Raw genomic sequence first — 27,852 nt, 5'->3', positions numbered from 1 at the left:
TTTTCTCTCTTCTCGGGCAGCTTGGCCTTCCCTTCATGGGAAGGGTGCCATAAAACACAAGCAGAGCAAGAGTAACTAAAGTCTAGCCTTTCTAGCCAGAGGTTCAGAAATGCAGGGAGCTAGATAATACAGTCAACCCTCGGTATCTGTGGATGCGGAACACTGGGGATCCTGAGGGCCGAATGTACTATGCCATTGTATAAGAGACTTGAGCATCCACAGATTTTGGTATCAGTGCACGTGCTAGAAACCATCCCCTCCCCGCCCCAGATACCTAGATACTTGCATCTGCACGTGCATCTGAACCATTAGCGTATCAAAAATTTTGAGAACCAAGCTAACAGACAGACTTCCACCAGGTGCCAGACTGGCCACTGGTGTCATGCATGTGGGACAGATCTGAAGAACACTGCAAAGATTTTGAAAACAGAACTGATACTGAAACCATAATCCATAGAAGGCTGGCTGGAACTTGAGACCTGAACCCACAGGTCAAGTGCCTATAAAAACAAATATGTGGACATTATCTGTAGTATTTAAACATGACTCAAGAGTCTCACGATATTACATACAAGATACCCAGGATATAACCCCAAACTACTCAGCATATGAAGAATCAGGAAAATCCCAATTGGTGTGGGGAAAAGACAATCAACATATGCCAATGACATGACACAGATACTGGAATTATTTGACAAAAACTTAAAAGCAACTGTTACAGAAATACTCCAAGAAGTAATAGTGTACACTCTTGAAACCAATAGAAACATAGAAAGTCTCAGCAAAGAAATAGGATATATAAAGAGCCAAATGGACATTTCAGACCTGAAAAATACAATAAACAAAATAAAAATCTCAGTAGATAGACTCAATAGTGGAATGAATATAACACAAAAAAGAGTCAGTGAACTTGAAGATAGATCAACAGAGAGTATCCAATCTGAACAACAGAGAGAAAACAAACATTACTTGAAAAAGAAATGAGGGCTTCCCTGTTGGCACAGTGGTTAAGAATCTGCCTGCCAACGCAGGGGACACGGGTTCGAGCCCTGGTCCGGGAAGATCCCACATGCCACACTGCAACTAAGCCCATGCGCCACAACTACTGAGCCTGTGCTCTAGAGCCCGCGCACCACAACTCCTGAAGCCAGTGCACCTAGAGCCCATGCTCCACAACAAGAGAAGACACCGCAATGAGAAGCCTGCGCACCGCAAGGAAGAGTAGCCCCCGCTCACCACAACTAGAGAAAGCCCGCGCACAGCAATGAAGACCCAATGCAGCCAAAAACAAAATAAATAAATAAATTTATTTTTTAAAAAAATTAAAAGAGCCTCAGGGACCTGTGGACAACATCAAGAGGTCTAACACTCAGTTACTGGAATCCAAGAGGAGGAAGAGAAAGAATGCAGCGCAGAAAAAAATATTTAAAGGTATAATGGCTAAAAGATTCTCATATTTGACATTAGACATAAACCTAAAGATTCAAGAAGCTCAGCAAACCCCTAACAGAAAGACACAAAGAAATCTATGCCCATACACATCTTAATCAAACTGCTGAAAACTAAAGACACTGACAACAACAAAAAGCTCAGTCTCTTTAATCTTGTGATAGACTTAATAGTGGGCCAGGGTCCAAATGGCTAGATGGGAAAGGCAGAGCCAGCCGAGCTCAAAAGGGCTTCTTACCCTGAGGTCCCCTCCCTGTCAAGGCCCAGTCCCACCTCCCCAAGTCCATCTGCTAAATGTCTTTGGCAGCAGAAAGCACCCATACTGAAACCCAAATCCAGAGCACATTGTGAATCCCTTCCCCATCAATCTGCCGCCTCTGCAACATTACACAGAGCGTAGGCTGGGAGGCAAGGGAACCAGAAATCAAATCAACTCTGACAAGAAAAAATGCACTATCATTCAAGCAGATAACTTTTAGGAAGAAATTTTTTAAATAAAATAAAAAATAAAAGGACAAGGAGGAATAAATGCTCAGCTCTAGATTTATTCTCTAAGTTATCCTGGTAAGTTGGAAAGAAATGCCAAACTAATTTGAGTTGGGTTTTGTTCTTAAACTGACATCTTTAAATTCACTGTGTTTTCTGTGTGTGGCAAAACAGTTCAAGTCTGGGTGAGATTGAAACACACAAAGGGATGGTGAAGAGAATAAAATATATGATGTATTTTAGGTTTTTATCATTGACAACAGAAAGAGAAGCCAAATTCCTGGAGTAGATCCAGTGAAATGCAGAGGTTTTCATTCATTTTCATAATATAGAAACTATATAACATCTGCATACACAGTAGGCACTCAAATGTCAAATCATGGATCTCACTAGGGTTACACATCAACCATGAAAGGAAGGGAGGAGTTTCATTTGTCTTATGAAAGTAAGATTATACAAGACTGTTTGCCTAAGAAAGCAAAAAGGAATGTAGAAACATCATTTATCACATTTTTAAGGATTCTCTCTCTCTCTCTCTCTCTGGCACACACACACCCCTCCACATACATGCACACTGTATTCAAAACATATAAGTTACCCAGACTTGGGACTCAGAATCTTAGAAGTTTAATATCATCTGAATCAACATCAATCTGTTATGAGGTCATGGATTTACTTCAGTTTGAAAACTCCAGCCAGTTAATATCCCCCAAGTTATTTACCAGTTCCCAAAACATTACCCTCTCAAAATGGAAGGTCTGCAGGACCCCTATAAACCCATTTCAAGGATTCTTTTTTTTTCTTTTTAACATCTTTATTGGAGTATAATTGCTTTACAATGGTGTGTTATTTCAAGGATTCTTGAATCCTGAGTAGCTGCCAAAGCCAAAGGAGACATGGAGTTAGCAGAGGGCAGGGAGAACAGGAAAACCACCAGGAGGGAGGGAGAGGAATAGAGAAGGGAAACAAGAAAATGGGGGGCATGAGAGGAAAAGGGGTTGCTCCCCCAATACCTGCTCAGCAATCTCCATCCTCCCCACAAGTTCACCTGGGACCCAGGGTTGTACAATAAGTGGTACCCAGGACTCTTTGGTGGCTCTCATGAGCCACATGAGTCCTCAAACCTCATGCCAAACCACAAGTCCCCCCATGGGTTCCCTCAGTGTGATCCTGAGGCTGCCAGTCACGTCCATGCAGATGCCTCCTTAGCCTCTCAGCCTCCGAACCTCTAAAGAGGCTCTGTGGCCCAATGTTGAGCAGAAAGCCTGTCAGTGGCAAGGCTCAGTGCTGCTGAGCAGTTTCACAGGGAAAGTGTTTCAGTTCTACAGTCTAAACAAGACATGATTTTTATTACCAAAAAGAATTAAAATGCGTCACCCAGCATCACCAAGTGCAGGGAGATGGGGATCATGGCAAAAAGAATGCATCCCAGAGGCCACATCTGAGATGCAGAGCTGCAGCATCCAATAGCCACCCCGCAGGCTGACAGGGGGAACAGCAGCTGCATGTGGCACAATGCATAGATGGGACACAAAGCCATCCCTGGAAATCAACCAGAGACACTGGATGATGCTTGGGTAGCCTCCTTTGAAAAAGGACGTAGCAAGCAAGACAAGGTGCTCTGCCGTGAGTAGGACAGCCGAGGGTGGGTGGGAGAGAAAGAGGAAAATGGGGTTTGGGACCCCAGAAAAACCACACACCGCGGTTCAAGGGTATCATCAGTTTCCTGATGAGGCTGTCATATCCCACTGACTATAAGCCATCGGTTGCACACAACTATTTATGTATGTATATTTGTACGTGTGTATGTATGCATACATGTGTTTCTCAGTTTTAAGTGTATGTTCATTCATTATTAACTGTCACCTTTATATTGTCCATATATATTGTCCGTATTGCCACTCTCTGGCCCTTTTGATTATGATATAGTATCTGGTAGCCTGAATGAATCCTACTGACAATTAGAGATAAGACTCTGGTTCTGGGACATTCCTCACATGATTCTATATTTATAGAACATTTTTCTGTCTGAGTGCACTGTAAGTTATAGTGTCTGACAAGTAGAAGCAGCCCAATAAATGTTTCTTTTTCATCTGTGGGAGGCTGCCAGCGGTGTAAAACAAGGCAGAGAGAGAGCTGGCTGGACAACTCTGGAACCAAAAGCACTTTAAGCTTCAAACCTAAATGGAAGCTTATCATTAACTGGCCCTTTTCAGGAACACGAAGAATTGCCGAAGGAAGCAGACCTTTTCGGAGGTCAATTATTACCGGGTTTGTAACTCTCTGAACTGAGAGTTCTTTGGTGAAAGAGAAAGGGACTCTCAAAGGTTAGAAGTGAAGCTGCCAAAGTGTCATCTGACCTTGGCCCAGTCCCCTTTCCCCATTTCAAACTGGAAATAACAAAGAGTAAAGGGGACAGATTGTGAAAATAAATACAGCAGATCTAAACTGATGAAAAATGTTGACCATATTTCTTAATTGTATGAGAAAGGAGCACTAACACTCCTTGCATTAAAGAAGAACAAGCAAACTTCCATCCACAGGAAGAGCTTTAAAAATAAACAAGTTATAGAATTCAGAAGACAGAAACTATTTCTAGCCTTAAATTTTATTTGTTTCATACTAATAGAGAATCACTGTATTCTAAAAGACCTAAAGAGTGATCTAGACCAACTCCTTTATATTATAATTGAAGAAAATGAAGCTTAGAGAGGTGAAGTGACATACAAGTCACAACGGTAGGAGGAGGAGGGCTGTGACTTGGACCCATACCTCTAGGCTGCTAGTCCCATCGTTGCTCTGCTACACCATGCTGCCTTCATCCCAGGTCCAAGAGTTTTATCTTCCCCATATCTAGTTTTACTGTTAAGATAGACATTTTGGGCTTCCCTGGTGGCGCAGTGGTTGAGAGTCCGCCTGCCGATGCAGGGGACACGGGTTTGTGACCCGGTCCAGGAAGATCCCACATGCCGTGGAGCAGCTGGGCCTGTGAGCCATGGCCGCTGAGCCTGTGCGTCCGGAGCCTGTGCTCCACAACGGAAGAAGCCACAACAGTGAGAGGCCCGCGTACCGCAAAAAAAAAAAAAAAAACAGACATTTTACGCCCAATAGCAACTTAGAAGGGATTCCCAGGTGAAAACCACAATGGCTGTCTTGCACTTACACACTCATTGATGCAAGGGGTAACAAACTTATGAAATTCTTCATCCATAAGATGTGGAATATACTAAAAAATTCACCAGTGGCTCTGAAAATGTCATGGACGATGAATCCTCAGTGAGTTAAAAAGGAGGATTAGAAAAGATTCAGGCCTCTCTGATGAATGGCAATGGTATATCTAAGTTGAGGCAAGGGCATCTTGAGTCCCTGAATGACAGCAAGAAGGTGAGATCTTGCCTCTCACCTCCCTCCCCAACCCACACTGGGAATATAGCATGAGTGATAAATATTTCTTCTTTTAACCTACTGAAATTTTGATGATGTTTGTTACTGCAGTATAACCTAGCCTATTCTGACTGATACAGGTCCCTAAAAGGCACTGGGTAAAAGATGGTTATCATTATTATAAATGCATCCCCACAGAACCTTCCCAATGCCATGCCGTCAAGGACTGAATGGTAGGCTAGAATAGATGATTGGTCTTATGGACATTCTCCCATAAGGAAAACAAGGAAGTGTAACCAATGACAATTCATTGCCAAGACAAGACTCAGGGAAGTTAGGAAGTGCTCAGATAAAGACCATAAGGACACTGATTACAAAACAGATCCTACTCTCTGGTCTGTTTCCTAAAAGCATCTTGCCCCTAACATGCCAGGCCAGGCCTTTTCCCTCCTACCCAGAATTCTCTCCCTTATTCCCTAGTCAGTTCAAATTCCACTTATTCTTCTGGATCCAGTTTTAGTCCCACATACGTCCCCCAAATTTCCCAATCACTCAAGCCTCTACTATACACAAAATAAACTATGCAAAGCTGGATCTTCAGCAACTATTGCTTGTACTTCTCATTTATACTAAATCAGATGTTTGCTATAATTTGTTTCAAGTGTGTCAATCTTGTTTCTCAAACCAGACTACAAGCCTTGGGAGGACACCATGTGTTTTATTTCTTTTGCAGTCCCCCAGAGATATTATTCCAAGGGACATTTTTACATTGATTTAAATGCCAGGGAGGAAAGAACATGATAGCATTCTTAGGATTAAGGACAATTTTTTTATTACTTTTGAAGAAAGCAGGGAAATTCACTAGCTGGGTTTTATAGTAATATCTTAATCTAGCTAAATATAAATACTATTTATTGAGGTGGAAATAAATTATTATCAACCTTAAATGTCTTTGATTCAAATTAAAATAAAAACAGAGATGACAAGAAGTTTAGCAGGAATTCTGACAGAAACTTTAAGAAAGCATTGTTGAAAAAAAAGAAAGCAAGCACTGTTGAGAATTTAAGCCATTTCATTCAAAATTAACATTTGTTTTGGTACATATACACAATGGAATATTACTCAGCCATAAAAAGAATGAGATAATGCCATTTGCAGCAACATGGATGGACCTAGAGATTATCATACTAAGTGAAATAAGTCAGACAAAGACAAATATATGATATCACTTATATGTGGACTCTTAAAAAAATGATACAAATGAACTTACTTATGAAACAGAAATAGAGTCACAAATGTAGAAAACAAACTTATGGTTAACAGGGGGTAAGGCAGGGAGGGATAAATTAGGAGATTGGGATTGATATATATACGCTACTATATATAAAATAGATAAATAGGGCTTCCGTGGTGGCGCAGTGGTTGAGAGTCCGTCTGCTGATGCTGGGGACGCGGGTTCGTGCCCCAGTCCGGGAAGATCCCACATGCTGCGGAGCGGCTAGGCCCATGAGCCATGGCCGCTGAGCCTGCGCATCTGGAGCCTGTGCTCCGCAACGGGAGAGGCCACAGCAGTGAGAGGCCCACGTACCGCAAAAAAATAAAATAAAATAGATAACTAATAAGGACCTGCTCTACAGCACAGGGAATTCTACTTGATACTCGGTAATGGCCTATACGGGAAAAGAATCTAAAAAAGAGTGGATATATGTATATGTATACGTGATTCACGTTGCTGTACACCTGGAACTAACACAACATTATAAATCAGCTATACTCCAATAAAAATTTTTAAAAATATTCAGAGGGGCTTCCCTGGTGGCGCAGTGGTTGAGAGTCCGCCTGCCAATGCAGGGGACACGGGTTCGCGCCCCAGTCCAGGAGGATCCCACATACTGCGGAGCGGCTGGGCCCGTGAGCCGATGAGCCTGTGCTCCGCAATGGGAGAGGCCACAACAGTGAGAGGCCCGCGTACTGCCAAAAACAAACAAACAAACAAACAAAAAAAAAAAAAATATTCAGAGATCCTGCAGATTAAGGGGAGGCTCCTGATGTCGTGGGTTAAAGAAGTAAGTTTTCATCTCTGGAGACTTGGGTTCAAACCTCACTGAACCCACAAGAGAAAACAGGTTTTGTGACCTCAGTCCATCCCACAATTTGTTACCATCCAGCAGAAGCAAAATCCTTCCTGAAAGCCATTAATCAAAGAAAGTGGAGTCATCAGAGCTTAGGATTTATGGGATGTGGGGAAGCTAAGAGGCTACAGGTGACAGTGTCAGCCTAGTTAGAAATGGGATCTAGGACACAGGCTCAAAGGTGGATAAAGGTACAGATGATAACATTGCCTATACTTTCACTTCCCCCTCCTCCACCTCTGGCAACCATCCATCTACATTGTATCTCTGGAGCTTTACCGATTCTGGACATTTCACATAAATGGAATCATACAATGTAAAAAAAAAAAAAATCTGTTAAATCAAAAGAAAAAATTTAGAGATTCTGAAGGTAAAAAAAATTAACAATTGTTTTGATAGAAGGGTAAGCTGGGACAAAATGAGAGAGTGGCATTGACATATATACACTACCAAATGTGAAATATCTAGCTAGTGCGAACATAGCACAGGGAGATCAGCTGGGTAGGTGCTTTGTGACCACCTAGGGGGGTGGGATAGGGAGGGTGGGAAGGAGACGCAAGAGGGAGGGGATATAAAAAAAATTTTTTTAATTAACATGTTTTGATAGATTAAAAGGTTAATTAATATTTATATACTGATTATAAAATTTAAGTTAAATCTGTACATATTCTATATCTTGAAATCACAGTTAGCTTTTATCCAAATCTATTTGTTAACAAGAGCACAGAGCTTTTCTATAAAATTGAACGTTTTTTTCCATAATTCTAAAGATTGTTGGCATGTAACCTTGAAACTATAAATATTTGTTATTGTAAATTTTGTTAAATGCAGAAAAATTAAATGCTCAGGTAAAGGTGAAAACTATGTTTGCCATGGGAGATTGATTCCACAGAGCCTTGTAGAGACTGACCTTCTGCTCATAACTGCCCTGATCTAGTTCTAATCATTCAATCTGTACAACAATGCTGTGTAGATCCTCTTTTTTTTAATTAATTTATTTATTTATTTATTTTTGGCTGCATTGGGTCTTTGTTGCTGAGGGTGGGCTTTCTCTAGTTGCAGCCAGAGGGGGCTACTCTTTGTTGTCAGTATTTACTCTACCTGTGTACTCCTGCTGCTACCAGTTTAGTCATATTTTTACCAGGAGTCATTTGATTTGTTCCCAAACCAGTTTATATCAGTTGTACAAGTTACTGAAATTATATAATTTAATTAAAATTTAGGTAAAATGATGAAATGGTGCACAGAAAGAAAACGGGTTCTCTTTTCTATAAAAACCAAGTCGAGAAAAGCTAGGTGCTATTTTTAAATACTGTTGCAGGTTAGGCATGGGTGAAGTAACTGTAAAAGAGAATAACAAAATCACTATAATCTAGAGATGTTCTGCACTCAGATTGCTTCACAAGTGTCAAATTATTGCTCTACTTTAAAGAAACCAAAACTGAAAATGGTGGGTGATGCAGTTCATGGGTTTTTGCAAGAGACCAGAACTCCAGTAGGGGCTCATACTCAGAACAAAAGACTGGCAAAAGAATGCACTTGCATATGTTTTAAGTTAAAATAGGATGTGTGTATACTTTTGGGGCTTCTCTATTTTAACCACCTTCTATGTAACTAACCAATTACTGTGAATTGGTGACTATGGATATGGGTCCACTTGCTAATTATATCGTTTTAGAGATTCCATAAGTGCATAGTTAGAGAGTGCAACATTACCAATTAGCTTAGATGCTGGACTAACGATGGTGAATAGCTAGAGAAATATAAACTTTAAAGCAGGACTGTAAACAAGGCAGAAGACTGGAAGAGATGACCCATAACATAATAAACATAAGCTTCTCAAGAGGCTATGAATTTTTCTGCCTTAAAATTTTTTTTTAGCATTCAATATTTTAACAGCATGAAACACGCACTTATTTACAAATGAAAAAACATAAAAATCAATACCAGGGAGGAACCATTGGCTGCTATTCTGAAAACAAAACATGGCTCTTCTTCAAGGTGTAGCCTGAGACCCCGGAGAGCAGAAGAGGCCATCAGTAGGATTGGTAGTACCTCTCAGCACCATATCTCAACACCAGGCCTCACCTGGGCTGGTCCCGACTCTACAGGCTGTTAACCAGGACTCCGAGTTCCACCTTCTGAGGAAGCTCAGCCCAGCCAGCAGTGAGATGATTCCAGCAGACAAAAGCCCATCACAGGGGAGCACCCTCAGTTAGAGATGAACACTAGTTATTGAAACATTTATCCCAACTTTAGGAATCAACCATCCCAACCATAATGGAACCCGTCTTAACCCAGCTGAGGAGGTCTGGGGTATGGGAGGCTGAGGCATCTGTATTCTGAAAACACCATGAGTGATTCTGATCCACTCTCAAAAGAAGAATTTTTGTGAGGCCCATGAACCCCCTGAAATCAACTGTAAACAAATGTGTATGCAAACAGATGTTCAGTATTCTGGAACGCTTATCCATAGCTTTCATCTAATTGTTTTCATCAAATTTTCATAACTCAAAAATTGTTAAGACTCATTGTTCTGAACTCGATTCTAGTCTTCACCTCACTAGTTGTCTACACAATCCTGAGGATATCTGAGAAGCAGCTGAAGACAAGCTTTCCCTGTACAGAGCCTTCCTGTTATATTTCTCTTTTTTGCTCTAATTTTTTTTCCTCCAAACTCCAATCTGTTCCTATTTCTTCACTTCTATTTTTAAATTGAAAATTTTTGGCTTCAAAATAACTATAATCTAAGAACTCCTCCAATAAAAGACACAGAAAATTAAATTTCCAATTTCCCTTACTCCACTTTTCCCACTCTTTTTTTTTTTTTTTTTTGCGGTATGCGGGCCTCTCACTGTTGTGGAGCACAGGCTCCAGACGCGCAGGCTCAGCGGCCATGGCTCACGGGCCTAGCCGCTCCACGGCATGTGGGATCTTCCTGGACCGGGCACGAACCCGTGTCCCCTGCATCAGCAGGCAGACTCTCAACCACTGCGCCACCACGGAAGTCCTCTCCCACTCTTGTATGGTTTTGTTATTGAAACTTTTTTAAAAACCTTAAAGAGAACTTTTGCTCTGTTTTTCCTATTAGGTTAATGACTTGACCAAACATATGTGCCTTTATTTTAATTATCAGCATCCTGGCTTGCCTATATTTTTAAAATAACAAATTATATATAGAGATAGTACTCATAACAAGGAAGGATACAATGTTGTATGTGTTAAACAGGCTCTGATCTGTGCTGGTGGTTTGCTTTTATAAGTAAGAACATTCTCTGTCCAGGAGGAAGGCCTAGGCACTCAGATTTTCCAAAACAATTCTCTGTATCCAGGGTACCCAAAGAAATTCAAGCACTTCAGTTTCAAAACACAGGAGCTGTCTGCTCCTGATTGAGGTTAATGTCCTCTAAGTGCACATTAGTTAAATAAGCCATTTTTTACTATTTCTGTACAAAATGAATATTCACTATTCAAAAGAACATTACCTATCATAATTATATAATCAGTTCAAATTTGTTCTTAAGTAATGTAAGGCATGCTTGAAAATTCCAACCTGATAAAATAGCTAAAAGTAAGCTTTAAAATACATTATTTGGGGCTTCCCTGGTGGCGCGGTGGTTGAGAGTCCGCCTGCCGATGCAGGGGACATGGGTTCATGCCCGGGTCCGGGAAGATCCCACATGCCGCGGAGCAGCTGGGCCCGAGAGCCATGGCCGCTGAGCCTACGTGTCCGGAGCCTGTGCTCCGCAATGGGAGAGGCCACAACAGTGAGAGGCCCGTGTACCACAAAAAGAAAAAAAAAATGTTAAAATACATTATTTGACTTGGAAAATATCTAAGAAGTCTTTGTATCAAACTTAACATCTACAATAGTCAACTATTTTTCTGAGATCCAGACTTCAGCATGGAGGTAGCCATAGTATATAGTAGAAACAATACTAAATATGACCTCAGCCAACTTGGGTTATAATCTCTATTTACCTTGAACTAATTATTTAAACAGATTCTTTCTCGGTGGAATGGAAATAACAGCCATCTCACTTATAAAGCTACTATGAGAGCCACTTGGGGTAACATCAGAGCAAGCCTTTGGAAGGTGGGGAGAGTTGTATAAAAGCAAGGTATTGGTATAACTGCTGTTCCCTTTAACACAAATGCCCTCCAAAATGTATAAGATGCTCCCTGCACACAAGTCATTATGAATGAGGTGACAAGGGTCCTGTGGGTGAAAGTGAGAAAAAGAAAGAGCCAAGGTAAATGAAGTCCTAAGCAGAAGAACTCACTCCTAGAAGAGGTGCAGTGGGCTGACCCGTGCTTGGCCACCTCTCTTGACAAACCCCCGGTGCTCTGGGTCAGAGCTCTGCACAAAAAAACTGATGCACTAGGAGGCCAGCAAGCTCACAGTGATGGCAGCTTCAGCTTCCCCCTTATCTGGCAAACAGCCGGCTCCTGGATTCCTAATGTACGGCTGCTTGTGTCTGATTCTGCAATGCTCTGCCACGCCTGGGGAGCTGATGGGAGAGTGAGCACCATGCAGTTCACCAGTAGCCAAGTGACCACTCCTGAGAGGCCAAGCCAGGTACTTCCTAGAGAGCAAACACATGGACTCTGCCCTTCTGTTGAGCACACCCATGCCAATTAGTGAGCACCATCAGGCTGGGGTCCCAGGGCTCTCTCACAGTTAATTTACCTTTATCCAGACAGAGCAAAGCATGTGGTTTCACACCTGCCATTCATTCCATGGGCTTCTGAGAATTTTTTTTAACTGAGATATAATTCACACATCCTAAAATTTACCATTTTTAAGTGAACAATTAAGTGGCTTTTAAATATATACACGGATTAGGCAACCATCACCACTAATTCCATAATATTTTCATCACCGCAAAAAAAAAAAAAAAAAAAACAATTTCCAGTAGCAGCCGTTTCACATTCCCCTCTTCCCCCAGCCCCTTAGCAAACACTAATCTACTCCTGTCTCTATAGGTTGGCCTATTCTGGTTATTTCATTAAAATGGAGTGATACAACATGTGGCCTTTTGTGACTATTTTCTCTCACTTATCATGTTTTCAAGGTTCATCCACATCATAGCACGTATCAGGACTTCATGCTTTTTATAGGTGAATAATATTCCATCATACAGATATACCACATTTTGTGAATGTATTCATCATTTAATGGAAATCTGGGTTGCTTCCAACTTATGGCTATCATGAATAGTGATGCTGTAAACATTGATTTATACTATTCATACAAGTTTTGTGCAAACATGTTTTCAATTCTCTTGGGTATGTTCCTAGATGTGCCATTTCTGGGCACTCCTGAACCCTAAAGTTCATGTTAGCACCCTCTATCTAAACTAATTTCCATGGCAGACAGAAGGAAATATAGTTCACCAGGGATCCCAAAAGCCAAAGGAAGTAATGAAGACACGTATGAAGGAAAAAGGAAGTTCTGCATGAAGCAGCATATTACTGTTCCCAAAATGTCACTAGTAATATGTTTCCCCTATATCACAAAACAGCAGTAGCCACAGCCAGGATGAGGGGACCAGCACTGGACCTAAGCTGACACAATCAACAGGTAATGAGTGCTTACTACATACATCCAAGGCACTGGCTGAGCACATTATACAGACTGTCTAATAGTAGAGAGGATGTAGGAAACATGATTTTTGTTGTTGTTGTTGCTGTTGTTTTGTGGTATGCGGGCCTCTCACTGTTGTGGCCTCTCTCATTGTGGAGCACAGGCTCCGGACGCGCAGGCTCAGCGGCCATGGCTCACGGGCCCAGCCACTCCGCGGCATGTGGGATCTTCCCGGACTGGGGCACGAATTCGTGTCCCCTGCATCGGCAGGTGGACTCTCAACCACTGTGCCACCAGGGAAGCCCAGGAAACATGATTTTTAAACACAAACACTGATTGCAACCAATTCTGCTTTCCTGCCAGAGTGGTATAATTCATCTCTATGCCAGGCCTGGAAGGAGAGGAGAAAACTAAACTGCCTGAGTAAGAAAATGACATGCATTTGGGATTTGTTTGCTGTAAGTTCAAGAGAATAGGATGGGAAAAGATGGTCTGAAGGCTTGAAAAATGGAAGAAAGGGACTGATGTGTAGATAAGAGAAGGCAGGATCAATGGTATAGGAGCCTAAGAAGAAAAGACAGCCAATAAGAAATTCCCAATGGGCAAGAAATCTTTAATCAATTTTAAGTTGAATTTGTTTGGAACTTCACTGACATCTCTATTACCCTGAGACCTTCACTAATGCCTGCATCATTCTGGGGGATAAAAGAAGTGGGCAGAGCAGAACAGAGAGACAGCAGTGGCCAGAGGTAAAACACTGAGCTAGGAGAGTGATCAGAAAATGTAAGCCCCAGATATTATCAGAACATTGAGGGGAGGAAAGGTACTGGACCTCTCACAGCACACGGCTCAAACCATTTTAAGTAGTAAACAAAGAGTGAACCCAGAAGCTGGAAAAAATATGGTCACCTGACTGTCACAATATAATCTCAACAAATCTACATGTGTGTTAGAAAAGGTGGGTAACAGGCAGTAGTAAGCAAACACCAGGATTTAAACCATTTTAACATTCACTGCATGGCAGTGGTCTGAAAACAAAGACCTTGGATAACTATGATGACATTCCCATGAATGGTTACAGAGGACCAAAACATATTCTCAGTATCCCTGTTGGAAGCCTAGGACCATTCTTCTCATGTTGAGGATGGCAAAACTCTAGCACAAGAGTCTCGTGGACTCGACTGAGGCAAATGTAGGTTGCCCTGATGCTATTTCCACAGCAGGGGTTGGCAAATGTTTTCTGTAAAGAGTCAGATAGTAAATATTTTAGACCTTGCGAGCCAAGAGGCAAAATCAAGGATATTAAGTAGATTCTTACATAATGAGAAGATAAATTTCTACATTTTTATTGATAAAATTCAACATATAATAAAAATTGTGCAGAATGTTTTGTAACATAGATATACTATATTACTTTTGGATAGTATTTTGCTCATTGGGGTTCAAAGTCAGTGTTTCCTAACATCAAGTCAACTGCAAATGTTTACCTATAAAAACCATTCTTTACTCATGGGCCATACAAAAACAGGTACAGGCTGGATGTGGCTTCAAATCTCTGTAGTATAGTCACTGCTGTCTGAAGCAAAGTCAAGACTGGGAGCTCTGTTCCAAGAGTCTGGGGTGTAAAACCCTGACTCAGAAATTAGAGATCTGGAGGGGGCTTTAGAAAAGCTCTTGAAAGATCCAAATGTTCCTCAAACACATTGGTCTAGTACCCCAGCGGATTGAAATAACCGTTTTTTAGCCCTATTTACTAAGCACCTGCTTTGTGCTGATGCTATCATAGTCTCTGGGGATAGAGTGGTGAGCAGAACAGATGAGCCCCCTACCTTCATAGGAGATGAGACTGCAAACAAGAATTAGAGAAGGAAAAAATATCAGAGAGTGGGAATGCCATAAAGAAAATAAGAGAAGGTATTAGAAGAACAACTGGGATAGGGAGCTACCTTGGATAAAGTAGTTTAGTAAGGAGTTCCTTTTCCTCGACATTCTTATCAATCTTTGTTTTATCAGACATTTTGCACTGTTCCAATATGACTGGGGGTGAAAATAATCCCACTGTGTTTTGATTTGCTTATTCTGCTTATTGGTAGGATTTATCATCTCTCTGCACTCACACTCTCTTTCCATATTATAATTATATTATATTATATTATATTGTTATTTGATAGTTATATATGTGTTATATATATGTCTTCCAGGTTCCCTCTTCTGTTAACTCCTAGTTAATGTCCTGTTTGTTTTACTGTTCAGTTGTTTATCTTTTTTTCTTATTGTTTTGTTGGGTTTTTTTAAACTTTGCAATATCAATCCTTTATTTGTGATATGCATTGCAGATATCCTCTCCCAGCCTATGACTTGCCTTTTAACTCTGTGGTGTCTTTTTTTTTTTTTGCGGTACGCGGGCCTCTCGCTGCTGTGGCCCCTCCCGTTGCGGAGCACAGGCTCCGGACGCGCAGGCTCAGTGGCCATGGCTCACGGGCCCAGCCGCTCCGCGGCATGTGGGATCTTCCCAGACCAGGGAACGAACCTGTGTCCCCTGCATCGGCAGGCGGACTCCCAACCACTGCGCCACCAGGGAAGCCCTGTGGTGTCTTTTGTTTACATGAAGATTTTAATTTTCAGCTGGTAAATGATTTGACGTGAGACTTGGTTGTTAGCTGCCCATTTCATTGGGCAAATTGAAAGAGTCACGGATTGTGAGTTTAAACCTTCATCCCAACCCTTTTAGTTATGTCTTACTCACATTTATTAATGTCTCTAGCCTCAGCTCCCTCATCTGAAAAATAAGGACAATTCCTACCTTGCAGATTTTTGTGAGAACTGAGTGAAAGAACACTAGCATTGGGCTTCCCTGGTGGCGCAGTGGTTGAGAGTCCGCCTGCCGATGCAGGGGACACGGGTTCGTGCCCCGGTCCGGGAAGATCCCACATGCCGCGGAGCAGCTGGGCCCATGAGTCATGGCTGCTGAGCCTGCGTGTCTGGAGCCTGTGCTCCGCAATGGGAGAGGCCACAACAGTGAGAGGCCCAGGCCCACATACCGCAAATAAATAAATAAATAAATAAATAAATATAATAAAATGCATACAAAGTACCAAGTAGAATAATATGCACTTAATTATTAGACTAAAATGTGGAAGACAGAACCAGAAAAACAGTTTAGCAATTAGCTCTTTCACCCACAATTACTCCAGTGGCCCCTCCTGAACTAAAGAAGCAGCAGAGTTACAGTAAGTGGCAGTTAATAGGAGATTTGTAAACATTCTTTTGAGTGAAAATTGTATTTTGAAAGCTTGCAAACACATTTTATACAGTCAACCCTAACATGGACCAAAATTATTTAACAGAGCAATATTGTAAAAGATATTTGTAATTGGATTTAAGAGAAAAAAAATCACAACCTTATATGAAAAAGTAAGTTAACAATTTTATAATAAATGAGTTACATGAGGAATAAGTTTATAATAAAAATGCTAACAAAAATTTAATATTTACTTTAGCTTTTATTTAAGATTAAAAATATTCCAGCACCTCTGATGGCTCAGCATATTATATATGCTTTAAATTTCAAGAATAATAAAAGAAGTATTAAAAATTCCAATGAATATTGTTCTTTACACCACACAGACACACGTGCCTATACCTTTTTGAGATTCAGGGGCTAGTGTCACAGCCAGCAATATGAGGCTGAACAGAGACAATCTTCATTTACAGGACTATTTCCATAGGCCAGGTGTTTTCACCTACTCACTCTCCTTTAACCTTCATGAGTTAAGTACTACTACATTTTTACAGAGGAGGAAACTAAAGTTCAGACAGGGTATGCCACTTGTCCACAACCAGTAAGTAGGGGAGCAGAATTTAAACTTCTGACCTCAAGTGTAAAATTACGAGCCCATCTTAGAGGTGAGGATGCATCATAATGAAGTGTTTTCATGACATTTCCAAATACAAGTAAATAAGTCTCCTAGGATCTCACGCGTTACTTGGCTTCTCTATATTCTACCCCAAAAATTGCTGAAAGAAGAGGCCTGCTTCCATATGTGACTGAATCCCTCTGCACTCAATGGGCATGTGTTTTGTTAATTAGGGTTTTTGTTTTGGTTTGGTTTGGTTTTTTGCTGTACGAGGGCCTCACTGCCGTGACCTCTCCCGTTGCGGAGCGCAGGCTCCAGACGCTCAGGCTCAGTGGCCATGGCTCACGGGCCCAGCCACTCCGCAGCATATGGGATCCTCCCAGACCGGGTCACGAACCCGCGTCCCCTGCATCGGCAGGCGGACTCTCAACCACTGCGCCACCAGGGAAGCCCTAATTAGGATTTTAAATTGATTTGTTGTGCTGCACTCAAAGTAGACGGAAAATAAACTAAAAATACTGTTGTCATCGTGCGCAATAGCAAACACTATACAACACGAATACTGCCTCTGATTTGTGGCCAGATTCTGAAAACAAGCTTGGAAGTCTTTCAGCTTGCTCTAACTAAAAATGAGTAAGCGATCGCCATGAAGATGCATTTAAACATGGAGTTTGATTCATCTCACCAGAGGCCTTCGGTTCATTTACACTCATGGCTTTATTTATTCAAATAACTTGCCCTTTTTCTCCGCAGAACTGCAGACCATCATCCCATCATTGCTCTGCACAAAGGATCTAACATAAACACGTCAACGAGAATCACTGTACTTAACCAACTCCAGGACATGCCACAGCACTGTTTATAAGATGTAAATCGCGTCTTGTTTTATTTCACTGTTCTGCTAAATTCAGATGTCTGCTTCATTTTAGATCTACATCCCCTGAAAAGAGCCTCGCGTGCTTTATTCAATACTGCCAAATGTGCAGATTCAGTGAGGCACTGGAAATGGCAAGCATGAAACATGACCTAGACGATGTCCATTTAGATACGGATGATTGAAGTGTTACCATAGTGTGGTGACCGTAAGTGCTGCTCACCAAACAGTTCCTGTCTCTGACTTCTGAGCACATGGCAGACCTCTGGCCTCCTGCACTGGGTAAGGCCCAGCAAACAGCTCTGGTCATTGGATTGTGAGCAGGAGTGTTATATCTGGCTTCTGGCCAGGGCATTTAACAATGCCACGCAAGACTCTCTAGAGCACTCACTGCTCTGCCGAGGTGACAGGCAATGTTCCAGACTGGGGTCCAGAGAGAGGATGAAGACAGCATAGAGCAGCACCCCACTCCTGCCAACCAGCAATGGATACGCAGCATAAGCAAGACAAACCTTTGTTGGTAAGAGCCCTGAGATTTAAGAGTTGTTTGTGATCACAGCATAAACTGGCCTCCCCCTGCCCGATACCCTAGACAAATGGTGCCGTGAAAAAGGGCTTGGTGTTTCTAGTGATAAGTCAGCAGATTTGTATGATTTAGTATCTGGTGCTAAATGTTATTATCTTGTCAGGGAAAGGTCCCTTAGCCCATAGTTCACTTGGACCCCAATCATCATGTTCCAAAATCTGAATTAAATAGAGCAAGCAAAATTGAAGAGGGAAAGCTACAGCTGTAAGCTTCCAAACTGCCAACTCTAATTTACTGATCTGCCAAGGTTCTTGGTTGTAAACAACAGAAACCACTCTGGCTAGTTAAGTAGAAAAGGAATTAATTAAAGATTTATTAGCTTACAGAATCTCAAGGGCAGGAGGAACACCACCGTGGACACCAGTGTAGACCGCACTACCCCACCACTGGGCACTGACACCATGGCTCATTTCACCACCCTAGGCACTGGATGCCTCTGCTAGAACCTGGAGCTCTGTGATCCTTGTGCTGAAGCTTGCTTCTTCAAATCTCTGAAGTACAATCCAAACTCTCATGCAGGTGTATGGGAATGGTAAAGCCCAGGTCACAAGAACGCCCTTTAGGGCCAAGGAAATTTATTTTTTACCTTTTTCTTAGAAAGGTGGAGAATTCCTCAAACACAGGAAGGGAATCCAAAGGTGTGGCCAAAAAAGAATGATAAATACCCATTACACCTTTGGTAATGGGTAATACGGATAACTAACGTACTCAATACTCATTTTAGTCCATAATCAAGCTCCGAGAGCTGTCCTGGTTTCTGCAGCTCTTTCTTCAGTTCTACCCTAGTACCCTTCCGATGAATCCGTTTTTACTAGTTTCAGTTGGGTTCTGTCACTTGCAACCTAGAGAGTCCTGATACAGAAGTAATCATATGTTAAAGAATCCCAAACCAACCAGTTGCAAAAAGGGCTATAAATATTCAGATGCTCTGAAGAATTTTTCAGATCTTTTTTGCAAAGTAACTTTCTGAACTGACAGACAAAAAATCAAAGAACATAAAACTCTAATAACTTTGGTTTGAGAACCCTAATGGGGATCACGGGATAAATACTGATTATATTTACCTTCTCCACAAAAGTCCTCACAAATAACGTTTTACTTCAAAAGAAGGGACTTCCCTGGTGGTCCAGTGGTTAAGACTCTGCTTACAATGCAGGGGGCGCCGGTTTGATCCCTGGTTGTGGAACTAAGATCCCACATGCCACGTGGCACAGCCAAAAATATATATATTGCCTAAGTATAGATCTTGTGTATATATACCAAACTGAATAAAAAATCAGAAGTATGCACAAGGTACCAACTTATTGCTGAGTGCTACTTGAAAGTAAGGTTATCTTTAACAGTTTTAAATAGAGAAACAGTTAACCAATAAAGAAATACACACACACAGAGGCACAGAGGCTAAGCTCCGAGATTATTTTTTTTAAAGAAGACCTACACTCTATTTCCAGGTGCTCAGAAAGTCTCTCCTTTCTCTAAAAATGGCTCCCTGCACAGGGACAGGGGTTGCTGGGCTATTTGTGGCCTGTGGTTAGTGCTGGCTGACCCAAGGTGAATATCTAAGAGACCAAGCCCAGGAGTTGAGGGAGGTGAGTCTTATTGTGGTGGCCCTGGAGGGAGAAGCCCAAGGAAAGCTGGGAATTCTAGAGTAACCTATTCTTTCTCTCCTCAACAGCATGATCATTTAACTCTTCCTCCAATTCAGTGGTAAATTCCGAAGTTTCAATACATTTATTTAATTCTTTTTTTTTTTTTTTTTTTGCTTAAGCTAGGCCAGAGTCCATCTTTCTTGTTTATAACCAAAAGAATATTGTATTAACTAAGTACACTCCCCTATAATCTTACTCTCCCCAATAGCCAACTCTAGCCTTAGGTAACTCAACTCTCTTGACTAGGAATGACTTAAAAGGACCTTCAGCTTCTGTGTATTTAAGTATTTATGTGCCATGCTACCATTGAGCTTAGCAGCATTAACCTCGCTTGTCACTTTTTAGGAAAAACAATTGCAATTTTTTTTAAATAATAGTTTTAATTTATTTTTTTACATCTTTATTGGAATATAATTGCTTTACAATGGTGTGTTAGTTTCTGCTTTATAACAAGGTAAATCAGCTATACATATACATATATCCCCATATTTCCTCCCTCTTGCATCTCCCTCCCACCCTCCCTATCCCAACCCTCTATGTGGTCACAAAGCACCGAGCTGATCTCCCTGTGCTATGTGGCTACTTCCCACTAGCTATCTATTTTACGTTTGGTAGTGTATATATGTCCATGCCACTCTCTCACTTCGTCCCAGCTTACCCTTCCCCTCCCTGTGTGCTCAAGTCCATTCTCTATGTCTGCGTCTTTATTCCTGTCCTGCCCCTAGGTTCTTCAGAACCTTTTTTTTTTTTAGATTCCATATATACGTGTTAGCATATGGTATTTGTTTTTCTCTTGCTGACTTACTTCACTCTATATGACAGTCTCTAGGTCCATCCACCTCACTGCAAATAACTCACTTTCATTTCTTTTTATGGCTGAGTAATATTCCATTGAATATATGTCCCACATCTTTTTTATCCATTCATCTGGACAATTGCAAATTTTGACATCTGGCTCAGAGGTTGAAACTTCAAATGCCTTCACAGATCAGATACATAATATAAAGGGAGACAGTGCTGAACTGGACTCCACTGGACATTGTATGTCGTATCTTAAGATATTTACGTTTAGATACTTAAAAACACCGTGTGGCTCAAACAAAATTCTTCACAGGTCCAATTTACCTCCCTGAGCCATAAACTAACAAGCCACCTTGCTATTAGTTTAAATTACATGTGGTCCTAGACTAGAAGGCTAAAACTCAATTTTGTTCCAATCATTCGAGCAGAATAAAAATGCTTCTTGGACAGCAAATTTTCCCACCCTGTTTTAGCAGAAAACTCTACAGGTCATTAATGGGATTGATGTGAGGTATCTAAGAGGACTCAGGGGCTGCTTTTAGAGAAGCTTATCAACGCTAGCATCTCATGGTAAATGAAGCAGGCACCTGTTACTTTCTATGAATCACAGAATAAAGAGCCAAACTCCTTATAAGGACTCCAAAGGTGTCATAACACAGATGGAAAAAAATCAAATGTCTACCACTCTTAACAGTCTCCAGTTTAACTACACAGATCTGATTCTCTTCACAGACCAAAAATGAAATCCAATTCGAGAAAACCAATAAGGCTTTCTGTTCCTTGGAGAAAATGAACTGGACAAATTGCACACAAAAAAACCTAAAATCTCCACCACCGATTGTTGAAAACAGTGGGGCCTCCATTAGCAGTTTCTTTGCCCACAGAATGCTCTCTGAGGAACTGCGGGGTTTGGAAGGAGTGCAGAAGCCTATTCTCCACCTACAGCACATCAAAGTTTTCATCAGAACCTGCTTTTCTTTGCAAAACTAAGCAACTGCTCTTTCACACCCACATATTGCTGGAGCACATTCAATTACCCTCAACGACTGTTTAAAATGAAAATGCTTTGCCTCCTGAGGACAATGTGAGAGGATTAATGAATGTTGTTCTTGAAGGACAGAAGTGTAGGGATACAGCAGAAACCTAAGTAGCTGGAAACTACTGCTGGGCCGTATTTTACAAGCAATTCAAACCTACCTTCAAGTATTTTGTAAAGAAGAATAATGTTTAAGGCAGTTGGATATATCAAGGGGCATACTATGCCATTTTTCCTCCTTCTTCTTGATGACAATCATGGAATTAGAAAACTAAAAGGATAACAAGAAGTGATGAAGACAGACTAACTTTTGCCATATGGTTTTTCAGGAGAAGAGGAAACAGCACTTTTTTTCCCCTGACACATTGTTCCAAAGGATCTGTAACTAACAAACCAAGCCAGCACATTGCTGGGTTCTGTAGGCCTGTGACTCAGAAGTCACTTTTCAACCCAACATATTAAATGTCAAGCAAAATACATCCGATAAGAGAGAAGAAAATTTCTTCAGGAAGCTTGTCTCCTGTAATGAATACTAATGAAACAAAATTCATATTTTAAGGCAATACGAGAAAAATTTAAACGTAAGATTCTTTTCTCTGCCTGTTTGGACCTCCTCCCTTCCTTCCAGCGTGCACTGTGCATCTGCATTATGCATTAACCAGACCACCCCAATGGCAGAAATACCCGCTTAACCATAAAGATCAATTTTTCTTCTTCTGGAGCCAGCCATGTAATTCCTTAGAAGTTAAACTTCCTTTCTCAATCCTGTAAAAGGTCACGATGACCCACCACTCACCTTATAAATGCAGACTTTTTGGTGAACTTTATGTACAATGTTAATATATCATTTCCCTAAAAGATAGCAACTGGTACAGAACAGACTGGGTCAGATGACCTGGGGAGATATTGGGCCTCAACTAATGTAAATTCTTAGCTTAAATACTTACTTAGGACCTTATGAATGTTACTAGCTATATTACTTGTAGTCTGCCTATTTTACAAAGATAATTGTTTCTTGTACTGCCAAATGTGTGATGGAGCCTCCAATAAAATGAATGATGATTAGGCAACTTGAAACGAATGACCAAATATATAGTCCTGTAAGATCACAGATTGTAATAGTGTAACTCTAGATATAAGAAAAAGCAACAGGCAAGCATTTCCTAGACTATAACAGACTAGTAAGACAAGTGGTCCAGAGGCTTTTGACTATTGTTAACAGGGTCTACTCTAGTAACAGCATGTTGAATAGCCTATCAATGAAATCCTTGATTGACCTGGGAATGTGCATTCCTAGTGCTGTGAGACAAATTGATCATGAAATGCCTCCCAAACTTAGGTCAAAATTAAGACCAAAAGGGAGGGGATTGTAAAATAAAGAATGTTGCCCACCATCTAGTTCTACAAGAATCAAGTTATCAGCCACTGCAGTCACTGACCTACAATACACCCTGAGAAAGGAATTCTGGGCAAAATCAGGATGAGGCACTGTGCTCTGAGAAAACCGGCAGAATAGGCCTTCAGATAGATATTTTCAGGAGAAAATTCAAGAACACAGTTTCTTTCATCTTCCCATACTTAGAAAAGCACTAAAACCATTAACTAAGATATCTGTTCCTTACGAATAATAGTAACCCTCCACCAAGCTGTGTGCTTGATTGCACTTAGCCTTCTCTAAAATCACTTATATACTGGCCTCTCCCTTTACCTCTTTGGAACAGTTCTCAGAGCTCTCTGAGAGACTGTCTCCTGGGTTATAATCCTCAGTGTGGCTCAAATAAAATTTTCCATTTCTTTCTTAGATAGACCACTGATTAATTATTTTGTCAACAGTACTTCTCCTGTGCATATTAGACATATATTTTGCTGCTGTCTTTTAGGTGGATTGCCAACGTGTAAAAGAAACATCTACCCAAGATTGTAGAAAAAAGCATAAATCATGAAGACCATCATTAGTCCTCTATTAACGCCCCCTAGAATAACTTTACCCATGTAATCATAGTAAACGTCTGTTTAAGAAAGAAAAACCATAAAGAAACACAGAAAATAGAGAGAAAGGAAAGGAATGAAATAGAATTATAGTGGTATTTGTAGGCTTAAAGCCTCTGTAATATACAAAAATATATGGGTTCCAGGGGAGTCCTAATCACATAAGACACTATGTATCCATCATGTCTCATTTGTCCTCAATTCATAATGCTGTAAGATTAGAACCCCTGATGTGAAAGAGGATTTACTGTTTAGAGCTATTTCTTTCTTTCTTAGCTTGGTGAAAGAAGGGGATGAGAAAAGAGGAAAAGAATTATACCAGAACTACACTTCACTTCTCTTTTTTATAATAGATTATTTTCTTTGAGAGAAGCATAAGCTATGATTAAAGTGGCAATATAATTGCTAAATTTTTGAGCCTCTAACACCTGCAAAGGAAGCACGTTGACAAGAAACACTCAGCAACCCAATTATTTCATGCAGGTTCTCATCCACCCAGAAAGCCATCCTCAAAATAGAATGGAACTTTTTCTCCTTCACCAATCTGGTAGGTGCCTACGGCAAAGTAACCAAGAACCTAAATAACATTATTTATCATTATCCTCAACAAACAAAATTTAAATAAAATAGGATCCAAGGAGTTTAACACACAGCTTCCAAACTTTAATTATATCAATTATTTAACTGTGCATTCAGTTTATATTACACCTTGTCTTGATGGGAGGCTAAAAAGGAAGAAGACTTGTTCCCCAAGAGATAAGGGACATTGCACTCTGTTCCCAGAAGTGGGAGAACAGATTAGATAACTGGTCTTTCCAGTTTTGAGGAACATTTTAATTCAACTGTGAAATAATGGAAAAATGAAATAAATTCAAGATTTCTACTATCTAGGAATTTGGGAACCTTAGAATGTATACCTTGAAAATAAGAAAATAAATAACTAAGTAGCTAGGGAAAAGAAAATCCAGGGAATTTTTTTTCTTTAAGAGGCTAAAAACTAAAACAATACTTTAAAAATAGTAATTTTTAATTGCTATTTTCACTCAATTCTTTCTTATATATTTTTAACCAAAGACACTTAGAGTTATACGTAATAGGTTGAAATAATAAGATTCTTATTTGTTTTACTTATTGGTGTCTTGGGAGTAAGCATTTACTAAGGGTCACTTTGGGAAATGTGATCCTTTCCATCACAAACAACTGTGCAGACAAAACATTCAATCTGAAATAGATTATTAGGTCAAAACACGTACAAAGCAACTCACAAATCAGAATGCACTTCTGTTGTCTCCTAAACTGGCAAAGATAAGCAAGGAAGTAGGAATGATGAGTAAAGGTTTCCAGGCCACGATCCTTGACCTGAATGTTCAAGGGTGGAAAGGGCATGAATCATAGGAAAGAAGGATGGGGGTAAAAGAATCAGTGTAAACCAAAGGAATATAAATAGGTTACAACAAATGACATTTAGCAAATGGCTGAGGCTAAAGACTTGGGACAGATTAGTGAAAATTAAAGCTACCATTATTGAATGCTTACAACATGTAAGGTTCGATGCAAATATTTCGTTTTTTGGGGGGGAGGAGTATAGTTGTTTTACAATGTTGTGTTACTTTCTACTGTACAGTGAAGTGAATCAGCCATATGAATATTTCTTTTTTTTTAATTTAATTTTAATAAAACTGAGCCCCAGGGCTCAGACTCAGATCTCTGTCTTTGTTAGCCACCCTCACTGCCCAGATGATCTCCTGCAGTCTCATGGCTTTAAAAGGTCCACTTGTACACTGATGATTCCCACACCTCTATCTTCAGCCTGGACATTTCCTCCACCTCCAGACTCATATGTCCAACTGCCTATTTGACATTTCCACATGGATGTCCAAAGGATATCTCAAATTCAAGATGTTTAAAACAAAACTCCTGATTTCCATCCACTCCACCGAAAACACAAAACTAAACAAACAAACAAAAAAAAAACCTACTCCTTTCTCATCTTCCTGCAAAATATATCCAATATTGGACCACTTCTCACACCTCCACTTCAACCATCCTATCTAAGCCACCACTATCTCCTGCAGGAATCACTACAGCAGCCTCCTAAAGGAGGTGGATTTGAACTTGCTCTCCAGTAGCCCTCTGAGTCTATGCATTTCAAACCTTTCCACTTGTAGGACAGGCTCCAGTTATCGATTCTGTTATCTGAAGTGGAAACTGAGACTAATCATTTAAGAATGATTCTTGAACAGGTGAAACAGAAACAACGGAGGCTGAGAGCAGATGTGAAAGGGCAAGTGCAAGGTGGGATACTGAAGGTGCCAAGGATGGAACATTTGAGGACATCCAGAGGGACAAAAAAACCTGAACTCCTAAGAAATATCAAATCCTAGGTCAAAGGTCCCCTCCTGGTTAGCCTTTCTTGACTCCCCAGGCAGAGTTCAAGACCTTAAGTACAGCAATGGTCACAGTACTGGATGTCTGTGCTGTGTGCCTCCCCCACTAGACTCTGAGCTCATATTGTGTCCCCAGCACCTGATGCAGCACTGGGGACCTGGTAAGCCCTTGGCAAAAGAGTGTTGAAAAGCCCTTGGCAAAAGAGTGTTGAAAAGCCTTTAACAAAACATGGTATCATGGAAAGTGCGTTAGGAGCATGAAGAAGTGACTACATTCTTCTAGAAAAGCAAATTAGGACTTTACATAGGAAATGACATTTCAGATATATATATTCCAGGAAGATAACACTGATGGCCTAGACAGGGACAGCAGTGGTGTGGAAAGACAGAGGGCAAGGCTTGGAGAGGAAGTGAGGGAAAGGAAAACAGTAGTAGAAATTGGTGGGCATGATATTGAAAAGTAAGGTAGAAGTTAAAGAAAGCAGCAGAGTCCAAGGAAGAGTTTTTCTTTCTTCCCAATAGTGGGGTGGTGGGGAAGCTGGAGGGATGCAGGGGGGATGTTTAAAAGAAAAGAGGGAGGGCTTCCCTGGTGGCGCAGTGGTTGAGAGGCCGCCTGCCGACGCAGGGGACACGGGTTCGTGCCCCGGTCCGGGAAGATCCCACATGCCGCGGAGCGGCTGGGCCCGTGAGCCATGGCCGCTGAGCCTGCGCGTCCGGAGCCTGTGCTCCACAACGGGAAAGGCCACAGCAGTGACAGGCTCGCGTACCGCAAAAAAAAAAAAAAAAGAAAAGAGGGAAAGCAAGGCAAAGGACGTTGTTGGGGTTGATGGGTATAAAGACCAGGCAAGCTCATACCTGCAGTTCTTAATCTTTTCACTCCCAAATACCAAGTAAATTATGGACCTCCAAGAGGTGGATAGGAGGCCAGAGGCTTAACAATCAGAGGTTAAAACTGAGTAAGATAACGACTTAATGTGTGAGCCAAGAAGTTAATGAGGGAGTGAAACCAACACTGTTGGTGTTGTAAGAAAAAGCCGGGATATTACTACAGTCCTCCAAGTTCCAATTAACTTCCCATTAAGTGGTGCTGGGGGCTCGACTTCTCACCCCACGCCAAACAACCTGCCAAAGTCTGCGGTGGAATTCAAGGAAATTTCGACTAAGTGTATCTTCATCACCGCGATGAAGGTAGAATGGAAAAGCAATTCACAGTGGATACCCACCCAGCTTTGTCCAGGCCTCAAGGAGAAAACGGGGAGGGGCACAAAACATCCAACAAAACCACAATTCCTTTCTTTTCTTGGCCTTGTAAATCGCTCACGCCCTCCCTCCCCAAAAGATAAGCTCCTTGAGAGCAGGGCTTGGTCCTTCCCTCCTGGATGCCCGCATAGCAGGGGGTCTGGCACACAGTGGGCGCTCAGCAAATACTGGTTAAATATTGAATAAGGGCTCTGTAGCGAGGACCGGGAGGGGGATCCGGGTCTAAGGCCCAAGACTGTATCTTTTGCAACTGACCTTACGGCGGGGACGCCCGCGCGGAGGGCAGCAGCCCGGCTCCTGCGTCCCGCTCCCGCCGCCCCCCGGCCGCGCTCGGCGCCCGCTGCGCACGTACGTCACCTGCCTCCGGCTGGCACC

General features: G+C 41.3%; 1 protein-coding gene across 1 annotated transcript in view; it reads right to left on the bottom strand.

Moving 5' to 3' along the window:
* The window catches only part of METTL24 (methyltransferase like 24), a 107,601-nt gene that overhangs the window by 79,295 nt on the left and 454 nt on the right, over positions 1-27,852 (bottom strand). Inside the window, 1 exon segment of the mRNA XM_024740954.1 lies at positions 27,733-27,851. Within this exon segment, the coding sequence (XP_024596722.1) occupies positions 27,733-27,851 (119 nt within the window).

This window comes from Neophocaena asiaeorientalis, unplaced genomic scaffold (genome assembly GCF_003031525.2).
Source record: "Neophocaena asiaeorientalis asiaeorientalis breed wild unplaced genomic scaffold, Neophocaena_asiaeorientalis_V1.1 scaffold203, whole genome shotgun sequence".
Lineage (NCBI taxonomy): Eukaryota > Metazoa > Chordata > Mammalia > Artiodactyla > Phocoenidae > Neophocaena > Neophocaena asiaeorientalis.
This window is presented reverse-complemented; position numbering and strand designations above follow the sequence as displayed.